Source organism: Alosa alosa, chromosome 3 (genome assembly GCF_017589495.1).
Source record: "Alosa alosa isolate M-15738 ecotype Scorff River chromosome 3, AALO_Geno_1.1, whole genome shotgun sequence".
Taxonomy (NCBI): domain Eukaryota; kingdom Metazoa; phylum Chordata; class Actinopteri; order Clupeiformes; family Clupeidae; genus Alosa; species Alosa alosa.
This window is the reverse complement of record NC_063191.1, coordinates 879,000-901,243: the sequence shown is the minus strand read 5'-3', so window position 1 is coordinate 901,243 and position 22,244 is coordinate 879,000. Positions and strand designations below refer to the sequence as shown.

Genomic DNA, 22,244 nt, shown 5'->3' with positions numbered 1-22,244 from the left:
GCTATATATTTGTTTATTTTTATTAGGCTATTGAGTGAACTGACATTTTGTTTAGTATTGCTATTCTCATTAATGTAAGCTAGTCTTATTGCTATTCTCATTAATGTAGGCTAGTCTTATTGTTGCTATTCTCATTAGATAGATAGATAGATAGATAGATAGATAGATAGATAGATACTTTATTGATCCCCAGGGGAAATTCAAGATAAGCGCCGTATGTAGGCTAGTCTTGCCAACATTTTGAATTGTTCACTGTTACAGTTTTTTCTGAATGCTTAAACACAACCGTGATTCTTATAGCACAATTTCTAAAACTATTGATACTTATAGCAAAACCACTCACTGAGTTCGCAAAACTAAAAACACAAACACTGCTTTGTACTCAGTTTGCAATTTTGTAACACACACTTTGCACAACTGTAGGTACAATTCACTGCACTTACACTATTTTGCCAACTCTCTGGCACACTTTGTCATGTGAAAACTGCAATTAGTTCACTTTGCAATCAGCCTAAGCACCATAAATAAGCCACAGGTAATGTACAATGGGCACAATGGAGGGAACAGGAAGAGTGAGAAGAGTAAGAAATAGTCCTTTTACAGCAAAAAAAACACAGTCTACATGTGGGGATGTTGTCATGTCAGGCCTGGATACGGCATTCCAGAAGATATTTTCCCCGGTGCCTTGGACTAGGACATTGCATGTGATGTAGACGACATTTTGAGAGAGACGACCCGATGTAGACTGATTTGTTTTGTCTCAGTGAAATTGCTATTTTGTGTTTTGACTTGGAAAAACACACTTTTGTTTGTTTTGATGTGTGTAAATAAACACCAATACTTGAAGTTTGGATCCCTGTATGTTTATAGAACTATGACAAAAGTATGACCTCAAACTGACATAGTCTACCTTGTGCACAGAGAAAGCAAAAGCCAGATGTGTTTTTTATTCAGACCATCAGTGTGTAGTTGGCACATTGTGTGCTTATTATTGCGATGGCTTGTGTGTACTGATACGAAAACATGGTGTATTAGCTTTTGCAGGAGAACTACAATGTTTTGCTGATTGGGTGAAAGGTTTTCCTATTTGTGTGTAGAGTTTTGCAAAAAAAGCCATAGTTACAAAAAATGTGCTTAAGCAATCATAAAAAACTGTAAATGTAACTATTGTATTGTGTTTGTATGTCGCGTCTGCCAAATCCCATAAGCATATCTACCGCTGTGGGCGTGGAGTGGGGCGGACGCGGCGCTTAGCGTAGGAGAGGAGAGAGCGGGAAATGGAAAGCGAAACTGAAGTCTCTGCGCCCGCGACGCGACTGCCGCGCCAGACTCGCGGCACGGCGTTTAAACGCGATGCCCCCCCTCGTTCAGACGTGTGTGGACGTTTCATTCAAAACGTTCAATCACTTTGGAGCTCATAGTCAGTTCGTTTTTACTTGTTTTAAGTGTTTCTCACAAATGTAGGGCTACAACATTGTAGGCGTGTATGTAACAGCATACGAAAATATGAATAGCCATTAAACAATGCAAGCCCTTTCGAAATCTTGTTTTATTTAAATTAGGCTACTCAATGCAATCTCAAATCCTCACCAGATAGGCCTAGCTACCATTACCAACAGTCAATATCTTTCTCCAAATTCTAGTTTTGCTTGTTTTATGGACTCCAGGTAGTCGTGGAAGAGATCGTTTAAACGAAAATTTGTGTTGTAGGCACCATATGTTCACACTAGTCGTAGGTCTATTTTTCGCAGCTGTCAGCGTCCGTTTTTGTTGGCGTCACGTTGTTTTCGACAGCTGACTAATCAGACGCGGATAACCGAGACCTGTGGTTAAGGCGTTGGCTGCTTTTTGGAACAAAAACTATGTTAGATTAAAAAAAAAAATCAAAATGTCTTCCCAGAAAAAGGAGCCAATTCTGAGCATACGCTAAGTTCCTAGAAGCCTACCTTGCTTTCATTGGATTGTGTTTAACGGATTCATTTGCGTACAAATGGGCATGGCCCAACTTTTTGACGCGCAGCCGATTTTTAAATGGAAGCGCCGCCTTCCGAGACGCTTTGAGGACGCGGTAACGACGCTTGGCGTCAAGAATAAGAGTGGAGTCCGGTGCTCGAGGGTTCTTCTTTGTCCGGTGCAAAAATGTCTTCCAGCAGCCTGCTTCGTTGCGTGTTGTGCTGGAAGTCCGAAGAGGATTCGGTGACGGGAGCGCTCGCGACAAAAGACGACATTACTGCGCATGAGAACTGTCTGGTGAGTTGAACAGCACATTCCCGTGGACTGAGCTCTCCTTCAGAAGTGCCCCTGCAGCGATCAGGCTACGGGCATTAGTTCGTTCGGCTTGATGTTGTTTCATTCCACTAAAAGAGCGCCTGTCTGTGTTTGTGTCTTTAGCTGTACGCATCCGGTATTTACTGTAAAAACTCCCCGGTGTTTGACGACCTCTTCGGATTCTCGGTAGAGGACGTGAAACAGGAGAGCAGAAGGGGCAAGAAACTGGTAAATACAGCAGCCTTATGATTCACTTATAACGAGCCTTACTATTACAGTAAATAGCCTTACTATTCACTTGTAAAAGCAGCCTTATGATTCACTTATAAAGCAGCCTTACAATTCACGGTAACACTTTATTTTAATGTGTCGCTGTTACAGTGTACCTACCTAATTAGGTACAGTGGTACAACCTGTGTAACAATATGTACTATCAGGTACTATCATTGTACTTGCATTATGTATTTGTGGGTACCTACATATAGTTGTTACATTGTAATACTGAGTGCTTTTACAAAACTTTGCCAATTTGCCTAAATTTTCATCAGAGGCAAAAGAGCTGACCTGAGACCTGCTGGATGGGGTAAATCGGGTCATGATAGATTTGATATACAAACCATTCTTAGCTCAGTCAAGGCCTCATTGTCTTCAGTGTACATGTAACAGCTGTGCTGCTACAACCTTGTTACTCTGGTACAGTGGAATAAACCTATTAAGTGTACCAGTTAATTGCTTACATGTACATATGACATGTATGTTATGTCTTCAATGTCTTGGAACAGGTCTACTAATTCACTACATCAAAGACACAACATACATGTCATATGTACATGTAAGTAATTAACTGGTACACTTAATAGGTTTATTCCACTAATACCAAACTCAACTAAGGTTCTTTCAGCACAACTGTTCAAAGTCAAAGTCAAAGTCAGCTTTATTGTCAATTTCTTCACATGTTCCAGACATACAAAGAGATCGAAATTACGTTTCTCACTATCCCACGGTGAAGACAAGACATATTTTGCCAATTTAGGTCCACAGACAAACATAACATTCAAGTAAACAAAAAAGTAAGTAAATAAGAGGGCACATATAATAATGAAAAAATAAGAGCAGCAAAATTTGGTTGAAATTGTGCATAGACAGTCAATAAAATACTAGTGCAAAGTCAGGCCAATAAAAGGCTTGGGTAGTTCTGTTTGACCCTAAGTAAGAAAGAAAGTGGCATAGTGGTGCAAGTTATGTAAGAGCAGCAGAAGTGTTGTGTTTTCAGGACAACAACACCAAGTTGTAAAGTGTACAAGTGTGCAAATGTGCAAGTGGAGTAGTGCAGTGACCATTTTGGGTCAATGTCCAGGATGTTATGTAGTTGAGGGTGGGGGGGAGAGGAGGAGAGAGTTCAGCATCCTTACAGCTTGGTGTATGAAGCTGTTGGTGAGTCTGGTAGTGCGGGGCGCAGGCTTCTGTACCTCTTCCCAGAGGGCAGTAGATCAAACAGATTGTGGCCGGGGTGACTTGCATCACTCACAATTTTTGGTGCATGGCTTGGTGAGGTGGGTGGTGTAAATGTCCTTCAGGGAGGGGAGTGAAGCACCAATAATCCTTCCAGCTGTGTTCACTATGCGCTGCAGGGCTTTCCTGTTGTATTCAGTGCAGCTTCAGCCCCACACTGGCGATACAGCTGGAGAGGATGCTCTCAATGGTGCCTCGGTAGAATGTGGTCATGATGGCTGGTGGAGCACTTGCTGCTTCCTGAGTTTCCGAGGGAAGTACAGGCTGGCTGAGCTCTCTTAGCCAGTGATGCAGTGTTGGTGGTCCAGGAGAGGTCTTCACTGATGTGCACCCCAGGAATTTGGTGCTGCTCGCTCTCTCCACCACAGCACCGTCGATGGTCAGTGGCAGGTGTTGGGTGTGACCTCTCCGGAAGTCAACAACAATCTCTTTGGTCTTGCTGGCCGTTCAGCAGGAGGTTGTTGTCCCTGCACCACGTGGTCAGATGGTGCGACCTCCAACCTGTATTGAGTCTCGTAAGCCCTTAGTGATGAGACCCACCAGAGTTGTAATAAGTCAGCAAATTTCACTATGTGATTGTTGCTGTAGGTTGCAGTGCAGTCATGCGTCAGCAGGGTGAAGAGCATGTTACATGTACACTGAAGACAATGAGGCCTTGACTGGAGCTAAGCATGCTTTGCATATCAAATCTATCATGACCAGATTTACCCCATCCAGCAGGTCTCAGGTCAGCTCTTTGCCTCTGATGAAAATGTAGGCAAATTGGCAAAGTTTTGTAAAAGCACTCAGTATTACAATGTAACAACTATATGTAGGTACTCACAAATACATAATGCAAGTACAATGACAGTACCTGATAGTACATGTTGTTACACAGGTTGTACCACTGGACCTAATTAGGTAGGTACACTGTAACAGCGACACATTAAAATAAAGTGTTACCCAATTCACTTATAAATCAGCCTTACGATTCCCTTATAACGAGCCTTATGATTCACTTATAAATCAGCCTTACAATTCACTTATAAATCAGCCTTACAATTCACTTATAAAGCAGCCTTACAATTCACTTATAAAGCAGCCTTACAATTCACTTATAACAAGCCTTATGATTCACGATATCTATCTATTTAAATCCATCTATCTATCTATCAGCTTGTTCCATGTAAACGCAGATAAAACGCCAATTGTTATTTAGCGTCCTGTAAAAAGTTTGGTTAAAATCTTTAATCAGATTAATTTCAGTCCGATTAAAAGTCTGATGTGTGTGTGGTGTGTGTGTGTGTGTGTTTGTTTGCGATGTATGGTGTATGTGTGTGAGTGTATGTGTGGTGTGTGTGTGTGTGTGTGTGTGTGTGTGTGTGTGTGTGTGTGTGTGTGTGTGTATGTGTGTGGTGTGTGTGTGTGTGTGTGGTGTGTGTGTGTGTGTGTGTGTGTGTGTGGTGTGTGTGTGTTAGAAGTGTCACGGGTGTAAGAACACTGGAGCCACTGCTGGCTGTGAGGTGAAGCGATGTCCTCGGTCCTATCACTACCCCTGTGCTGTCAAGTCCAACGCACGCACCATAGAGAACCAGACCAAGGGGGTCTATCAGTAAGTACACACACACACACACACACACACACACACACACACACACACACACACACACACACACACACACACACACACACACACACACACACACACACTCACTCGCACACACTCGCGTGCACACACACACACGCTCTTAGACCAACAACACAAAATAACTACAGTTTTCTGACTGCTTTTGACAATGTGTGTGTGTGTGTGTGTGTGTGTGTGTTCTGGGCTGTTTTGCAGGTTATTTTGTGCATATCACTATGAGAAGGCCAATGGATCTGGTAAGCGTTGCCTTGGGTTCTACTGGCTGGTTCTGTGTCATTAGTGTTCTGTGTTCTGGTAAGCGTTGCCTTGGGTTCTACTGGGTGGTTCTGTGTCATTAGTGTTCTGTGTTCTGGTAAGCGTTGCCTTGTGTACACATGTACACACACACACACACAAGCCCACTTACACACACTCCTGAAATGTACACACACACACCAGCACACTTGCACACACTCCTGAAATGTTCACACACACACCAGCACACTTGCACACACTCCTGAAATGTACACACACACCAGCCCACCTCCACACACTCCTGAAATGCACACACACACTCCACACACACACGAGAAATAGACAGTGTACATTTTAAAAAAGCCTTTTATTGTAATCTCAAAACACGTCTCAAATGTTGTGTAAGCTATTTGACGTTGGCATGTCAGCAAGCTAGCAAGCTAACTACACTCCACTACACTCCACTACCACTTGTAGATTATCACTGCAACATGGCAAGGTTATAACCTTTTAGCTTAGACATACATCAAACCAACAAAGCATATACACATGCAGTAGCTTCATACTCACCAGAATGTGAAGTCCATTGTAACATGGAGTCGCAAGCTGGTTCGCGATGAGCGTCAGATAGATAGATAGATACTTTATTGATACCCAAGGGGAAATTCAAGAAATAGCATCAATATCCATTCTCACTAGGAGGAACACCTGCCTGCATGCAAAGTTGAATGAACAAGGCCTGCTGGGAGTTGGGAAATGTAGTAGGGCTGAATGATTAATTGCATTTGCGACAATATCGAGATATGATGAAACACGATTTTCTAGCCGCAGTTACAAACAGCCAGTCGGTGGGCTGACATGGGCCTGACAGTGTTTCCACATTGTAAATCCTCTTGTTATGATAGGCAAATACAAAGCATCCCTCTTTCACAAACTATTCATTCAGACATTTCTTTAATGTTTTCTGAAACGCTGTTGCATGTACCTCGTGTAATAATTGTATTTTTGTTGACGTCTAAGTGACACGTTGGCTTTGGTGCCGAACATGACTATAAACCAACATTCAATATACAATTGCTTGAGGGGCTGACGTTGGTGTGACGTTGTTTCACCGTTGAAATTTCACCTCCGACACTGTCATCCAACACCAACGTTGGGCCAACGGGTGTTTGCTATCTGGATTGTTAACTATGCACAGCACTAGCATAACGGGTCAATCCAGTCTGGATTGTTAACTATGCTGGTTTGCTATCTGGATTGTTACCTATGCTAGTTTGCTATCTGGATTGTTAACTATGCTAGTTTTGGGAAACTCTGTTCAGCCATTCTGTCACCCCTTTAAGCACAATACCCCAATGCCATTCTATTACCCCTTTAAGCACCATACCCCAATGCAACCCTCAGTCTATCCTGCCATTGGAGCCTGCATCCCATAATATTGATTGTGAGTCAGCACTATTCTCTGCATATCACATAGTCACTTGTCTGCCTCAAGGAATGCAAGGAAAACCACACCTTATTAGACAGCACCTGCAGTTAGTTCTCCCATAGTTCCACACCTTATTAGACAGCACCTGCAGTTAGTTTTCCCATAGTTCCACACCTTATTAGACAGCACCTGCAGTTAGTTCTCCCATAGTTCCACACCTTATTAGACAGCACCTGCAGTTAGTTCTCCCATAGTTCCACACCTTATTAGACAGCACCTACAGTTAGTTCTCCCATAGTTCCACACCTCATTAGACAGCACCTGCAGTTAGTTCTCCCATAGTTCCACACCTCATAAGACAGCACCTGCAGTTGAGAGAGTCTCCATAGTTCTCCCATACTGTAGTTCCACACCTTATTAGACAGCACTTGCAGTTGAGAGAGTCTCAATAGTTCTCCCATAGTTCCACACCTTATTAGACAGCACTTGCAGTTGAGAGAGTCTCAATAGTTCTCCCATAGTTCCATGTCCATAGTTCCATGTCCCTCGGTGTTCTGGAACAGTTCTGCTCTGTGATCCGCCAGTGTGGAATGTTTACTATTGTCATGTTGTCACAACAACCCCAGCAGCAGCTCAGAATGGAGGAGCAGCCAACCCAAGAGAGGGGTCAAAGGCCAAGCCCACTGCTATGTCAACAGTCAGCAGGAAGAGGAGGCTCCCGGACTCAGGTCTGACATCACTTCCTGCTTCGCAGCAGGCCTCTCTGTCGGGGTCTGTATATGTATCCCTGTGTGTAGCGATGTAACGATATGAAAATGTAACCTCACGGTTATAGTGTTCAAAATGATCACGGTTTTCGGTATTATCACGGTATTTTTTAAAAGTGTGTTCAATATGTTCAGAAAGCACTAATAGGCCGACACAAGCTGAAATAGTTTCAAAAAGTGTGACACTATTTACTATATTACAAAATATAGACAAAACCTTATCAAAAGTGAAACATTTAACCAGGGACGCTGGTGGGTGCTGAGGGAGGGTAAAACATTGTTACTGAGTAGATTCCTTTATTCTGGTGCATTTTAAGGTGGCCTATTGCTACTGGAGAAGGGCATATTTTCATTCACATTCATAGGCCTACATCCTGACTGCACAAACAAACCTGGCTGAGCTGAGCATTCTTAATTCATGGCATAATGTTACCGTGGCATTGTGTGTCGTGCCATTTACTTTTTCCTTGGTCATGTTTAATTGGCTTTGTGCCACAGTTAAATCCATCAAGTAGAGAACAGAATCTGTAGGGTACCAGTTTTGTTTCATTGTACCAGGCCTACTGTATGTCAAAAGCAGGCTTGGATGAAGCTGGGAAGGATTAAACACACGGTTTCCACACCGCGGTAATCAACCGTGATAATCATGATATTTGAAATGAAAACGGTAACTGTTATCGTCAACATTTTTATCACGGTTTACCATTATACCAGTAATCGTTACATCCCTACATGTGTGTGAGTGTGTATGTGTGTGTGTATGCATGTGTGTGTGTGTCTGACATCTCTTCCAGCAGTCGTGGTCTTTGTGTGTGTGTGTGTCTGTGTGTGTGTGTGTGTGTGTGTGTGTGTGTGTGTGTGTGTGTGTGTGTGTGTGTGTACACATTATGTGTGTGTGTGTGTATTATCTGTATGTGTGTGTGTGTGTGTCATCTGTGTGTCATCTGTGTGTGTGTGTGTGTGTCTCTCTGAAGATGATGAGGAGGACTGTCTTCTGAGACCACCTGTGGAGTCGGACCTTGAGGACAGCCCACAGCCTATGATGCAGGTCAGACACACACACACACACACACACACACACACACACACATACACACATATGCATACATACACACCAGTGTTGCGCGGTCTGCCCGAAATTAAACGTAAACGGTCGTAAACAAAATATTTTAATGATATTCGGGTCATTTGCGGGCGGGTCAGTTAAAATGAATTAAATATATATTTTCTACAAATAGGCCTACTTAAAATATCACGAGAAGGCTAGCATCAATACAGTAAAGCATCAATACAGTAAAGTCAACAGTAAAGAAGCTGAAGACGCGAGTTAAAATAATAGAGACACCCCTTCAGGAAAAGCTATATAGGCTATGGGAAATATTGGGAGAAGATGACAGTAGTACAAGTTATGGTCTATGTAGGCCTACTTCTTGCGAAGCCATTTAAAAGTATGACAGCCAAAACGGGCAGCCTGCAGGAATAAATGTTATGGCACAGACTACACAGTTATATCTACCGGTATGTATAGGTTCGTGCATGCATAAAAGTTACAGTTCGTTGTGTTTGTGCCTTTAAACAGTGGATGTGCTTTAATAAAGCTTTGTGCTTCATTCAGCATTATAAACCAGTTCTTACGCTAACGTTTTGACCAGCAATGTATCTCTCTAGCCTACCTAGCCTCACCCTTTCTGTTTTCGAAAGAAAGATGTATGTCCATGGCCTTCAAATCTTATCCTAGTGTTCTAATCCTTGAAGCGGGTCGGGTATAATTTTGTCCTAATTAATATTCGCGGTCCGAGTTGCGGTCGGGTTGATTAAAATATCGGGCCGATTGTGACCAAACCCGCGCAACACTGATACACACACACACACACATACACATACACACACACGCACAGACACACGCACACACACATACACACACAGGCACACACCGTCTCACACACACACACACACACACACACATACACACACACGCACACACCCACTCACACACACACACACACACATACATACACACACACACACACACACACTCACACACATACACATATACACTCACACATACACGCACACAGACACACATACACACACACAAATGCACACACGCACACACACACATACGTACACACACACACACACACATATACATGCACACACACACACACACACACACACACACACACACACACACACACAACACACACAAGGACAGTAAGCAGAGGGAGATCATGATGTAAAGACGGAGTGAAGGAAAGCCAAATGAATAAACACTAATAAATAATAAAATTTGTTTTTCTGCAGTCCAAATAAACACTAATAAATAATAACATTTGTTTTTCTGCAGTCCAAATAAACACTAATAAATAATAACATTTGTTTTTCTGCAGTCCAAAGGTCCTGAGAACACAACTGACAGGTAATCACCACACACACAGACACACACACACACACAGACACACACTTTACAATGCTGCTCAGAGCTATACTGATGGTTAAAGGAGCATTCCATCGCTGGGAAGATGAATGTGTATTTAAATTGGGTCATTTATGTAGTAGAAATGTTGAGTCATCATTGAAGTCAGTGTCTTCTTGACCGAGAAAAAGGCAAAATGTGTTTTGGCTCATGTGGATTAAACCCAACAACTCCCAGAATTCCCTGCCTTTCACTGCTCTTCGCTGCCCTACCAAGCCCCTCCCCAGGAAGCCTAACTGCCCTACCAAGCCCCTCCCCAGGAAGCCTAACTGCCCTACCAAGCCCCTCCCTCAGGAAGTAGCCAAGCACACAGAAGGACTCATTAATGTAACATGTAGCCATTAATAAGGATTCTAAAATTAAAACCATCACACACCCCATTTATAAGGATTCTAAAATTAGAACCATCATTGTTTTATGTTGCACTCAATCTTTCAAAAATTTTGCAAACCTTACCACCAGCACATCATCAGGCTACTCGCTCACATGAAAATTGCATTTTACATATCTCCACGCATTTAAAATATACCTTCAGCTGGTTTTACCCATCATATGATGGTAATTCAACTGGTTTTACTTGTCGTACCACCTTAAGATGGTCATTTTAGCTGGTGTTGCTGGTCTACACTGCTGGTTTAACTGGCCATGCCAGCTTATGTTGGTCATTCTAGCAAACAGAATGACCAGCTTTGACAGGCTGGTCGCCAGCATGACCATCTCACACCAGCTGTATCCCACACAACAGGCTGGTCACACTAGCATGACCAGCTTCCCTCAGATGGTCGCGCCAGCATATCCAGCTGGTGGCCCAACCAGCTACATCAGCAAAGACCAGCAAGAGCTGGAAGAAAACCAGCAAAGACCAGTTAAAACTAGCTAAAACCAGCTCACAGCATAAGCTGGTTTCTAGCTGTTTTTTCAGCAGGGATGTGCTACTTAACGCTTAGGCTACTGGGCTATGCTAGGCTACTGGGCTACTTTAGGCTACTGGGCTAGACCAAGAGCCTAGACTGTTAGCTCAGCTTAACTCCGCAGAGCAAGAGCCTAGCCTGTTAGCTTAGCTTAACTCCGCAGAGCAAGAGCCTAGCCTGTTAGCTTAGCTTAAAATAAAGATGGCGGACACTAACAATTCTGGGGAGTGAGGTTACACCCATGGGCAGGTTGAAAATATGCGTAACTAGCAATGTAGTCTCCATCTTCTGACCAAAAACCTCAGATGATGCAAAATGATGATTTTTATCTTATCGGAGGTATTTTTCTGGACAAAAAATACATGTCTCGTCTCAGGGGGACATGAGGGAGGGCATGGTGATTCGAAGATACTAACGGGTTTCTACATATCTTTATAGAAAGCTTAATGCTAATCAGTGAAGTATCCCTTTAAATTATGCTACTTTGTGTGTTTGTACAGAGAAACTACAACGTCATCCAAACAGCGCACAGGTAAGAAATATACACACACACACAAAACACTTACGCCCTTTTAGACGTGACTACTCCCAGGCAGACACACACGCACACATGGGACAGTCGGGGCCTACTGGTTAGCGCTTGGGACTTGTAACCGGAGGGTTGCCGGTTCGAACCCCGACCAGTAGGAACGGCTGTGCCCTTGAGCAAGGCACCTAACCCCTCACTGCTCCCCGAGCACCGCTGTAGCAGGCAGCTCACTACGCCCGGGATTAGTGTGTGCTTCACCTCTCTGTGTGTACACTGTGTGCTGAGTGTGTTTCAATAGTTCACATGCAATATGCCATTTTTTATAATTAGAATAATACGGTTCCAAATTATATAATGTTTCTATAGTGCAACATGTTATTTCACTATGTGTTTACGTGAGTTAGGGCACCACACATCCAAATAAGCTCCTTTAATGACCCACAGGCCGGCAGGCTCCATAGGTTAACATGGCAAAACTCAAAAGCTTGCCAGGCCTCCCGTGCCTGGTTACGGGTTGCTAAGCCATGCTACTTTTTCAGGCGACTGCATCCTTAGCCACTATGCTACGCTACATGTTTCAGTTGCCAGATTAGAGACCATGATGAAGTAAATGATGACTTGTTCTCTCTCTTCCCTCTCTCTTTCTCTCTGTCTCTCTCTCTCTCTCTCTTCCCTCTCTCTTTCTCTCTGTTCTCTCTCTCTCTCTTCCCTCTCTCTTTCTCTCTGTCTCTCTCTCTCTCTGTCTGTCTCTCTCTCTCTTTCTCTCTCTCTCTCTCTCTCTCTCTCTCTGTCTCTCTCTCTCTCTCTCTCTCTCTTCTCTCTCAGACATGTCTAGCTCCTGTCTAGGTCTTGATGGAGATGACACAGATATCGAATCAGTGAGTTCAGTCACACACATTAACAACGTATAATACACATCTAACAACACATAATACACATCTAACAACACATAATACACATCTACTAACACATAATATGCATCTACTAACAAATAATACACATCTAACAACACATAATACACATCTAACAAAACATTATACACATCTAACAACACATAATACAAATCTAACAAAACATAACAACACATAATACACATCTACTAACACATAATACACATCTACTAACACATAATACACATCCAACAACACATAATACACATATACTAACACATCATACACAAGGAAATTTAAAACAGAATCAGGTGCAGAGTGAGTGAGCAGGTATAGACCCTTTCAACAATAAAAACAAAAACAATGCTTGAACGTTCTATTTGGGCCCCAATCTACTTCCTCTGCATTAAGATAACATATGGAATGTTAAAACGGAAGTCTTGTGGAGCCAACTATGATGCTGATAATGGAACTCTGTTGAAAGGGTCCATAGAGTGAATGGTAGCTTTGCTCTGTTTCCATGGTAGCTCTGCTCTGTATCCATGGTAGCTCTGCTCTGTATCCATGGTAGCGCTGGTCTGATTACTGTTTGGTATTCTCCTCAGGATGAGGCATCAGAGAGTTTGCTTCCCAGGGCGTCATCTTTGAATGGAAGAGAACCCCCACACACACACACACACCTCCCCAGGTACCACCTAACAACCCCCACACACACCTCCCCAGGTGCCACCTAACAACCCCCCACACACACACCCCCCAGGTACCACCTAACAACCCCCACACACACACACACACACTTCCCCAGGTACCACCTAACACCCCCCACACACACACACACACCTCCCCAGGGTACCACCTAACACCACCCACACACACACACACCTCCCCCAGGTACCACCTAACAACCCCCCCCCCCCCCACACACACACACCTCCCCAGGTACCACCTAACAACCCCCACACACACACACACTTCCCCAGGTACCACCTAACACCCCCTGACCTGAAATCATCTCCCTACAGCTTTGCCACCAGAAGTCCCAGTGTCCACTCTGGCCCCCTGTCCAGCAGATGCCCCAAGCCCAGCAGATGCCCCCAGCCCGGTAGATGCCTCCAGCCCAGCAAATACCCCCGGCCCAGCAGATGCCCCCCTGGAGCGTGTGGGGCGGGCAGAGGCATTCTGGCGCTACTGCAGGGAGGCTGGCTGCACGGAGGCCATCTTTAGCTGCATCTCCGCTGACCTGAACAACCTGGCCCAACGCATCCAGGAGCAGAGGGCCAGCGCAGAGGGTACACACACACACACACACATACACACACTATATACACACACACACACACACTATACACACACACTATATACACACTATGCACACACACACACACACACGATACACTATATAGTAGTTTTGGTGTTTAGGTTGAGTAGTGTTTAGGTTGATAGGTGTTGGTGTTTAGGTTGAGTAGTGTTGGTGTTTAGGTGGAGTAGTGTTGGTGTTTAGGTGGAGTAGTGTTGGTGTTTAGGTTGAGTATTTAGGTTGGTGTTTAGGTTGAGTAATGTTTAGGTTGAGTAGTGTTGGTGTTTAGTGTGAGTAGTGTTGGTGTTTAGGTTGAGTATTGTTGGTGTTTAGGTTATGTAGTGTTGGTATTTAGGTTGTGTAGTGTTGGTGTTTAGTGTGAGTAGTGTTGGTGTTTAGGTTATGTAGTGTTGGTATTTAGGTTGTGTAGTGTTTGTGTATAGTTTTGGTAGTGGTGCTGATTTAAACTGTGTGTAGTGTTGGTGTGTAGGTTGAGTAGTGTTGGTGTTTAGTAGTGTTGGTGTTTAGTGTGTGTAATGTTGGTGTTTAGGTTGAGTAGTGTTTAGGTTGAGTAGTGTTGGTGTTTAGGTTGAGTAGTGTTTAGGTTGAGTAGTGTTGGTGTTTAGGTTGAGTAGTGTTTAGGTAGAGTAGTTTTAGTGTTTAGGTTAAGTAGTGTTTGGGTTGAGTAGTGTTGGTGTTTAGGTTGAGTATTGTTGGTGTTTAGGTTGTGTAGTGTTGGTATTTAGGTTGTGTAGTGTTGGTGTTTACTGTGAGTAGTGTTGGTGTTTAGGTTAAGTAGTGTTGGTGTTTAGGTTATGTAGTGTTGGTATTTAGGTTGTGTAGTGTTGGTGTTTAGTGTGAGTAGTGTTGGTGTTTAGGTTGAGTATTGTTGGTGTTTAGGTTATGTAGTGTTGGTGTTTAGTGTGAGTAGTGTTGGTGTTTAGGTTGAGTATTGTTGGTGTTTAGGTTATGTAGTGTTGGTATTTAGGTTGTGTAGTGTTGGTGTATAGTTTTGGTAGTGGTGCTGATTTAAACTGTGTGTAGTGTTGGTGTTTAGGTTGAGTAGTGTTGGTGTTTAGTAGTGTTGGTGTTTAGTGTGTGTAATGTTGGTGTTAAGGTTGTTTAGTGTTGGTGTTTAGGTTGAGTAGTGTTGGTGTTTAGTGTGTGTAGTGTTTAGGTTGAGTAGTGTTGGTGTTTAAGTTGAGTAGTGTTTAGGTTGAGTAGTGTTTAGGTTGAGTAGTGTTGGTGTTTAGGTTGAGGAGTGTTGGTGTTTAAGTTGAGTAGTGTTTAGGTTGAGTAGTGTTGGTGTTTAGGTTGAGGAGTGTTGGTGTTTAAGTTGAGTAGTGTTTAGGTTGAGTAGTGTTGGTGTATACGTTATGTAGTGTTGGTGTTTAGGTTATGTAGTGTTGGTGTATAGGTTATGTAGTGTTGGTGTTTAGGTTATGTAGTGTTGGTGTTTAGGTTATGTAGTGTTGGTGTTTAGGTTATGTAGTGTTGGTGTTTAGGTTATGTAGTGTTGGTGTATACGTTATGTAGTGTTGGTGTTTAGGTTATGTAGTGTTGGTGTTTAGTGTGAGTAGTGTTGGTGTATACGTTATGTAGTGTTGGTGTTTAGGTTATGTAGTGTTGGTGTTTAGGTTATGTAGTGTTGGTGTATACGTTATGTAGTGTTGGTGTTTAGGTTATGTAGTGTTGGTGTATACGTTATGTAGTGTTGGTGTTTAGGTTATGTAGTGTTGGTGTTTAGTGTGAGTAGTGTTGGTGTATACGTTATGTAGTGTTGGTGTTTAGGTTATGTAGTGTTGGTGTATAGGTTATGTAGTGTTGGTGTATACGTTATGTAGTGTTGGTGTTTACGTTATGTAGTGTTGGTGTTTAGGTTATGTAGTGTTGGTGTTTAGGTTATGTAGTGTTGGTGTATAGGTTATGTAGTGTTGGTGTATAGGTTATGTAGTGTTGGTGTATACGTTATGTAGTGTTGGTGTTTAGGTTATGTAGTGTTGGTGTATAGGTTATGTAGTGTTGGTGTATAGGTTATGTAGTGTTGGTGTTTAAGTTGAGTAGTGTTTAGGTTGAGTAGTGTTGGTGTTTAGGTTGAGGAGTGTTGGTGTTTAAGTTGAGTAGTGTTTAGGTTGAGTAGTGTTGGTGTATACGTTATGTAGTGTTGGTGTTTAGGTTATGTAGTGTTGGTGTATACGTTATGTAGTGTTGGTGTATAGGTTATGTAGTGTTGGTGTATAGGTTGAGTAGTTTTGGTGTATAGGTTGAGTAGTGTTGGTGTATAGGTTGAGTAGTGTTGGTGTTTAGGTTGAGGAGTGTTGGTGTTTAAGTTGAGTAGTGTTTAGGTTGAGTAGTGTTGGTGTATACGTTATGTAGTGTTGGTGTTTAGGTTATGTAGTGTTGGTGTATACGTTATGTAGTGTTGGTGTTTAGGTTATGTAGTGTTGGTGTTTAGGTTATGTAGTGTTGGTGTTTAGGTGGAGTAGTGTTTAGGTTATGTAGTGTTGGTGTTTAGGTTATGTAGTGTTGGTGTTTAGGTTATGTAGTGTTGGTGTATACGTTATGTAGTGTTGGTGTTTAGGTTATGTAGTGTTGGTGTTTAGGTGGAGTAGTGTTGGTGTATACGTTATGTAGTGTTGGTGTTTAGGTTATGTAGTGTTGGTGTTTAGGTTATGTAGTGTTGGTGTTTAGGTTATGTAGTGTTGGTGTTTAGGTTATGTAGTGTTGGTGTATACGTTATGTAGTGTTGGTGTTTAGGTGGAGTAGTGTTGGTGTATACGTTATGTAGTGTTGGTGTATACGTTATGTAGTGTTGGTGTATACGTTATGTAGTGTTGGTGTTTAGGTTATGTAGTGTTGGTGTTTAGGTGGAGTAGTGTTGGTGTATAGGTTATGTAGTGTTGGTGTTTAGGTTATGTAGTGTTGGTGTATAGGTTATGTAGTGTTGGTGTTTAGGTTATGTAGTGTTGGTGTTTAGGTTATGTAGTGTTGGTGTATAGTTTTGGTAGTGGTGCTGATTTACATTTATTTATATTTACATTCCCTGTTGTCTAAAGTGACTTACATATGTTATACATGTTAACTATATTACAAGGGACTACATTGTCCCCAGAGCAACTTGGGCTAAGTGCCTTGCTCAAGGGCACAACGGTGGAAGCCAGGGATTGAACTCCTTGAACAACCTTCAGGCTACTGCATGCTAGCCCAGCTCCTTAACCACTACACTACCACCAACCCGGATTTAAACTGGGAACAGTGTAGGTGTTTTGTGTAGAGTTGGTGTGTAGTTTGAGTAATGTTGATTTAAACTGTGAGTAGTGTTGGTGTGTTTTTCAGACTTTGTGGTTGGCCTGAGAGTGCTCCAGGCTTTTGGGCACTCAGAAGAGATCATAGCTCAGCTGGAGGAGGGTAAGAAATCCTTACAAGCATCTCATAAGAAGCATCTCATAACGAGCACCTCATAACAACAACCTCATAACAAGCATCTCATAACGAGCCCCTCATAACGACCATCTCATAACGACCATCTCATAACAACCATCTCATTACGACCATCTCATAACAAGCATCTCATAATGACCATCTCATAACGAGCATCTCATAACAACTAGCATCTCATAACGAACATCTCATAACAATGAGCATTGAATCAGTGTGTGCAATAGCGGAGCTAGTGTGCGTGTGAGCCACTTTATCAGAGCGATGTTGTCAACGTCAGCGAGTATTTGCATTAGATTATCGTCTAATGGCATCAAAAAAGTTTACCCGAAATTAAGTGTTGGGTCTTCTATTCACGGATCCTGATTCTGAAGGGGAATATCTGCCTTCAGAAAATGACGGTGATTCGTTTAGTGACCAGGCTTCAGATGCGTCCCTGCCTTGCAATGGTGCAGCTGGACAAAGTGAGAGTTTAGCTTACGCCAAGCACAAACGTTGAATCCTTTGCCCAATGTAGATGGTCCTTTGCCCAATGTCAGTGTTGGGAATAATGTTTCAGGGGTCGGTGTTCATCGGGGAAGTTAGCAGGTGTGTTAGTGGTGTGAGCGAGGCTGGGAGGTAATGTCCATGTAGCGCTAGCTCCTTTGTCTTCTGACCCGGTGTGCCTCTCCTGTCAATCGGCGACAGTAACGTGGTGGAGCCTTTGTCTAATGCCACTGGGTATGTTAGGCGAGGTCGAAGTGCTCATAGGACAGTTAGGGGGCGAGTGGCAGTGTGGGGAGTCGCAATGAGAATGACAGTAGGCCTAGTCGAAGCTCGCGCCAAATTCTCTCCACTCGGCGGCCTTGAGGCAGATCTGGCCATGCTGCTCGTATGGTGGAGGTGGTGACACGCTCTCTCCCTCTCCCACACACACACACACACACATTAGGTCATGCATAGTCTATCACAAGATGATGGGAATGCCGGCCCTGTATGGATAGGGATAGGGAGTCATTATCTCTACAGCAAAAGGCCTGCTACATAATTTTTTTTGGTCAGCCATTTATTAGTAATGATTTACACTGTTGATTTACTATCTATTTCCCTGATCATTTAGGACATACACTATGTGTTCCTTTTTGTGTGTTCATGTCCTTGTGATGTGTGTGTCTTTGTCAGCTAAGGAAAAAAACAAAAACAACAAAAGAAAAAAACAAAAAAAAAAACAAATACTAACATTGTCTCTTGTCTTGTCTCGTCATCTCACTCCTGATCTGTGCCTTGCCATGGCAAATGAGCTTTTGAACTCAACAGGTCTTGTCTACTTGTGTTTTTGTGTCATCTGAATAATATATATGTGCCCCATACATGGAATCAGAGTGCCTACTGTATGTAGTAAATGGAAATTCTCTACAGCAAAAGGCCAGTCTACCGCTACATGCATTCGGTTTGTTTCTGCCATTTATTAGTAATGATTTACACAGTTTGTTTACTACTTACTATTTACCTGAGCATTCAGTATTGTGCAATATAGCATACAGAAGGTGAGGGACATTTTGGGGGGAAAGAAGTGGTGCATTTTATCATTCAAACATGCGACTTTCATGAAAATTCTATAATCCAAGATGGCGGCCGCCATATGACGTCATAATATGCAAATTAGATATGAACATTTAATTCCTACATACACTTTGGGTCATCATTAATATTTCTCTAATTTACAGAAAGTCTCTATCTCTTATCACTTTTAAGATATAGCCTTTTGAAATGAAGATGTCAAAATCAAACTCTGGTGCCTAAAGGGTTAAGGTATTTATTTACGTTCCCTACAAAGGGCAAAAAGCAGGCTTGAAAACCGGCAAAAATGACGACGACGAGGTGGTAGCAACCAGCAGGAAAAACCCAGAAAATGCTCTGCAGACCAGGTCCAGAATGGGCCTTTTGAAGAGGCTGGCCAGGTGCACCGCATCCTGGCTAATTGGATCACCTGGTTAGGGAGCAAACATAGAATACGGCAGGTAACAGCACCCCTACCACTCACAGCCAGTAGGGTGTGCCAAAAATCATAACGGTAAATCATAAGGAACTTAGGGGGCCATAAGAACGAGCATCTCATAACGAGCATCTCTTAACAAGCACCTCATAACGAGCACCTCATAACAAGCATCTCATAATGAGAACCTCTTAACGACCACCTCATAACAAGCATCTCATAACGAGCATCTCATATCCCACACCTCATTAGAAGCATCAGTTAGACTCAGACAAACACAGTTACATTTAGATACACACAGTGTGTGTTACATTTAGACACACACAGTGTGTGTCTAAATGTAACTGTGTGTCTAAATGTAACTGTGTGTGTCTAAATGTAACTGTGTTTGTGTCTAAATGTAACTGTGTGTGTCTAAATGTAACATGTGTGTCTAAATGTAACTGTGTTTGTGTCTAAATGTAACTGTGTGTGTCTAAATGTAACTGTGTTTGTCTTGAGTGTAACTGTGTTTGTCTGAGTGTAATTGACCTGTCGCCAAGCACCACCCTTAGAACGCTGATGAGCCAATGACAGTCCAGCCTCAACATCAGCTCGGACAACTCCATAGGAAACAACAGGGATGAGGCATAAAATGACTATTTAATGGCTATTTATGGAGTTTATTAACTCAAAAAAAACCCTGACGGATAACCATGGTCAAACGTTTTGCATGGGGGACGTGTAATACTGATAGCCGGTACCAAGAGAGGCTAGAAAACGGGGTATATTTTCATCAACAGTAGCCTACAGGACGTCTCTCGCGTTTGCAACAGCTCGACGTAATGTAGGCGTGGGCACAGGTTCCCTGTTAAATCCCAAGATGAAAATGCTCATTAACCAACTACTATATTCTTACTACATCAAATATTAACGTAACCTAACATATCTTAGTATCAATCTTCCACTAGCTAGCTAGCTAGCATTGACGTCAGTGGTTTTTGCACAGTGATTTGCACAGCTACTCGCCTACTGCTTGTCACCTTGTATGTATTCTAAAGTTTTGAATACACCCCTCCATAGCATAATTAAGTCCCTTTTGATAGCTTCTGGAGGAAAGTAAATCCTTTTATCGATCAAAACGTCCTCAAAGCCTGCTTTCATATACTGTCAGCTGCCATTGTCCACAATGTATTTCTAATCAAGTCTGGTTTGTTTGTCTGAGTTTTCACACGGTAACAATGGGGGGCGGGGCTTAGTGACAGGTCAATTGTAATTGTGTTTGTCTCAGTGTAGTTGTGTTTGTCTGAGTGTAACTATGTTTGTCTGAGTGAAATTGTTTAAATGTGTGTTTGTATTTAGACTTTAAAGTGAATCTGAGGGACCTGCAGCTGAGGAGAGAAGCACTGAAAGCAGCTAGACGCTCTCTGACCACAGACCAGCAATGACCAGCAGAGAACAGCAATGACCACAGACCAGCAGAGACCACAGACCAGCAGAGACCAGCAGAGACCAGAAGTTACCACAGACCAGCAGAGACCAGAAGTGACCACAGACCAACTGCCTCCCACTCATCTAGAGGACTGGTCTAGTCTCCCACTGATCTAGAGGACTGGTGTAAGACTAGAGGACTGGTCTAGTCTCCCACTCATCTAGAGGACTGGTCTAGTCTCCCACTGATCTAGAGGACTGGTCTAAGACTAGTTGACTGCTCTAGTCTCCCACTGATCTAGAGGTCTGGTCTAAGACTGTCTCCCAAACTGTCTCCTTTAAGATTGTCTCCTAAACTGTGTCCTCTAAGACTGTTTCCCCAACTGTTTCTTCTAAAGCTAGGAATAGTCCTCCCACCTTAAAGGAATTGTCCGGAGTAAAATGCACTTTAGATCAATTTACGGATGATTGGGAGTACATACGTTGAGTTGACATCCAAATCATGTCATTAGGATGTGTTTTGAGAAAGTTCGATGTTACCGTTTTTTAGTCAAAACTTCGTTAGCGTGGAAGTGAGAAGGGCATATTATTTCGCTACAAAAACGCTATTTTTATACCTCTTCTACAGTTCCAAACAACATTACACTTACGTGGTAGTGGTAGAGGCTCCTAAAGCCAAACCGAAGTATCGAGGTCTTTATGTGGTGGGATAGAGTCTAGAATGAATTTCATCAAGCCAGTACCTTTCCGGAAATGTTGCCATCTTTGCTGCCATCTTTAGGGGAAAGTTCACAATTTCTTCGCCGTTTAAAAAAAAAAAAAAAAAACATAGTCCAGTCCATACTTCATTTCAATTTCAAAAGAAATACTGGACTATGTTTTTTTTTTTAAACGTCAACTAAATAATGAATTTCCAGAAACACTTGGCTTGTCGACTCTCCTACGGACAAAGCCGTGTTGTTCAGTTGCCGCTGATATTGTTATGTGTGTTTGCGTTCCATTCTATGGTCACCATGGTTGTAGTCACGAGTAACTTTTTGGCCTAATAGCCAAAGCATATTTTTTACCGGCCAAAACTCAATGATTTTCATAACTATTTTGAAAGTAGCCTATCATTAGTCTATTATACAGCTTTTCAGAATGCTGCAGAAGTTCTAAAGCGCTGCTGCAAGTTCCATTCAAATGAACCCGCTTTCCCAATGTTCGGAGCGAACGGATTATGTTGCTCTATCTTGGGGAAACTGAACAGTCCAGCCAGTAGACTATAAGCTAGCCAACTATGCTACTTTGTTTACAATATTTCCAGGCCTCAACCAGACAGCTGAATTAAAGAGGTAGAGTTGTAATAGAAATAGTAGGCCTAGGTTATAGGCTAATCTGCATAAAGTGTGCAGTCATAAATATCATATATATGCAGTATTCTCTCTTTTTACATCAGGATATAAAATAATACAGATATATTATATATTTTATTCTAATCC

At 42.6% G+C, this 22,244-nt stretch overlaps 1 protein-coding gene across 1 annotated transcript; it reads left to right on the top strand.

Annotated features, from left to right (window-relative positions):
- Nucleotides 1-1,404: 1,404 nt before the first annotated feature.
- Nucleotides 1,405-21,270, top strand: phf11 (PHD finger protein 11). Its single transcript, XM_048239511.1, is given in 14 exon segments — nucleotides 1,405-2,250; nucleotides 2,392-2,496; nucleotides 5,238-5,371; nucleotides 5,603-5,643; nucleotides 7,697-7,798; nucleotides 8,812-8,885; nucleotides 10,228-10,256; nucleotides 11,725-11,756; nucleotides 12,579-12,631; nucleotides 13,249-13,331; nucleotides 13,666-13,840; nucleotides 13,842-13,932; nucleotides 17,259-17,348; nucleotides 20,695-21,270. Coding segments are annotated over 14 exon segments (1,206 nt in total). The 5' UTR covers nucleotides 1,405-2,139; the 3' UTR covers nucleotides 20,781-21,270.
- The last annotated feature ends 974 nt before the right edge of the window (nucleotides 21,271-22,244 follow it).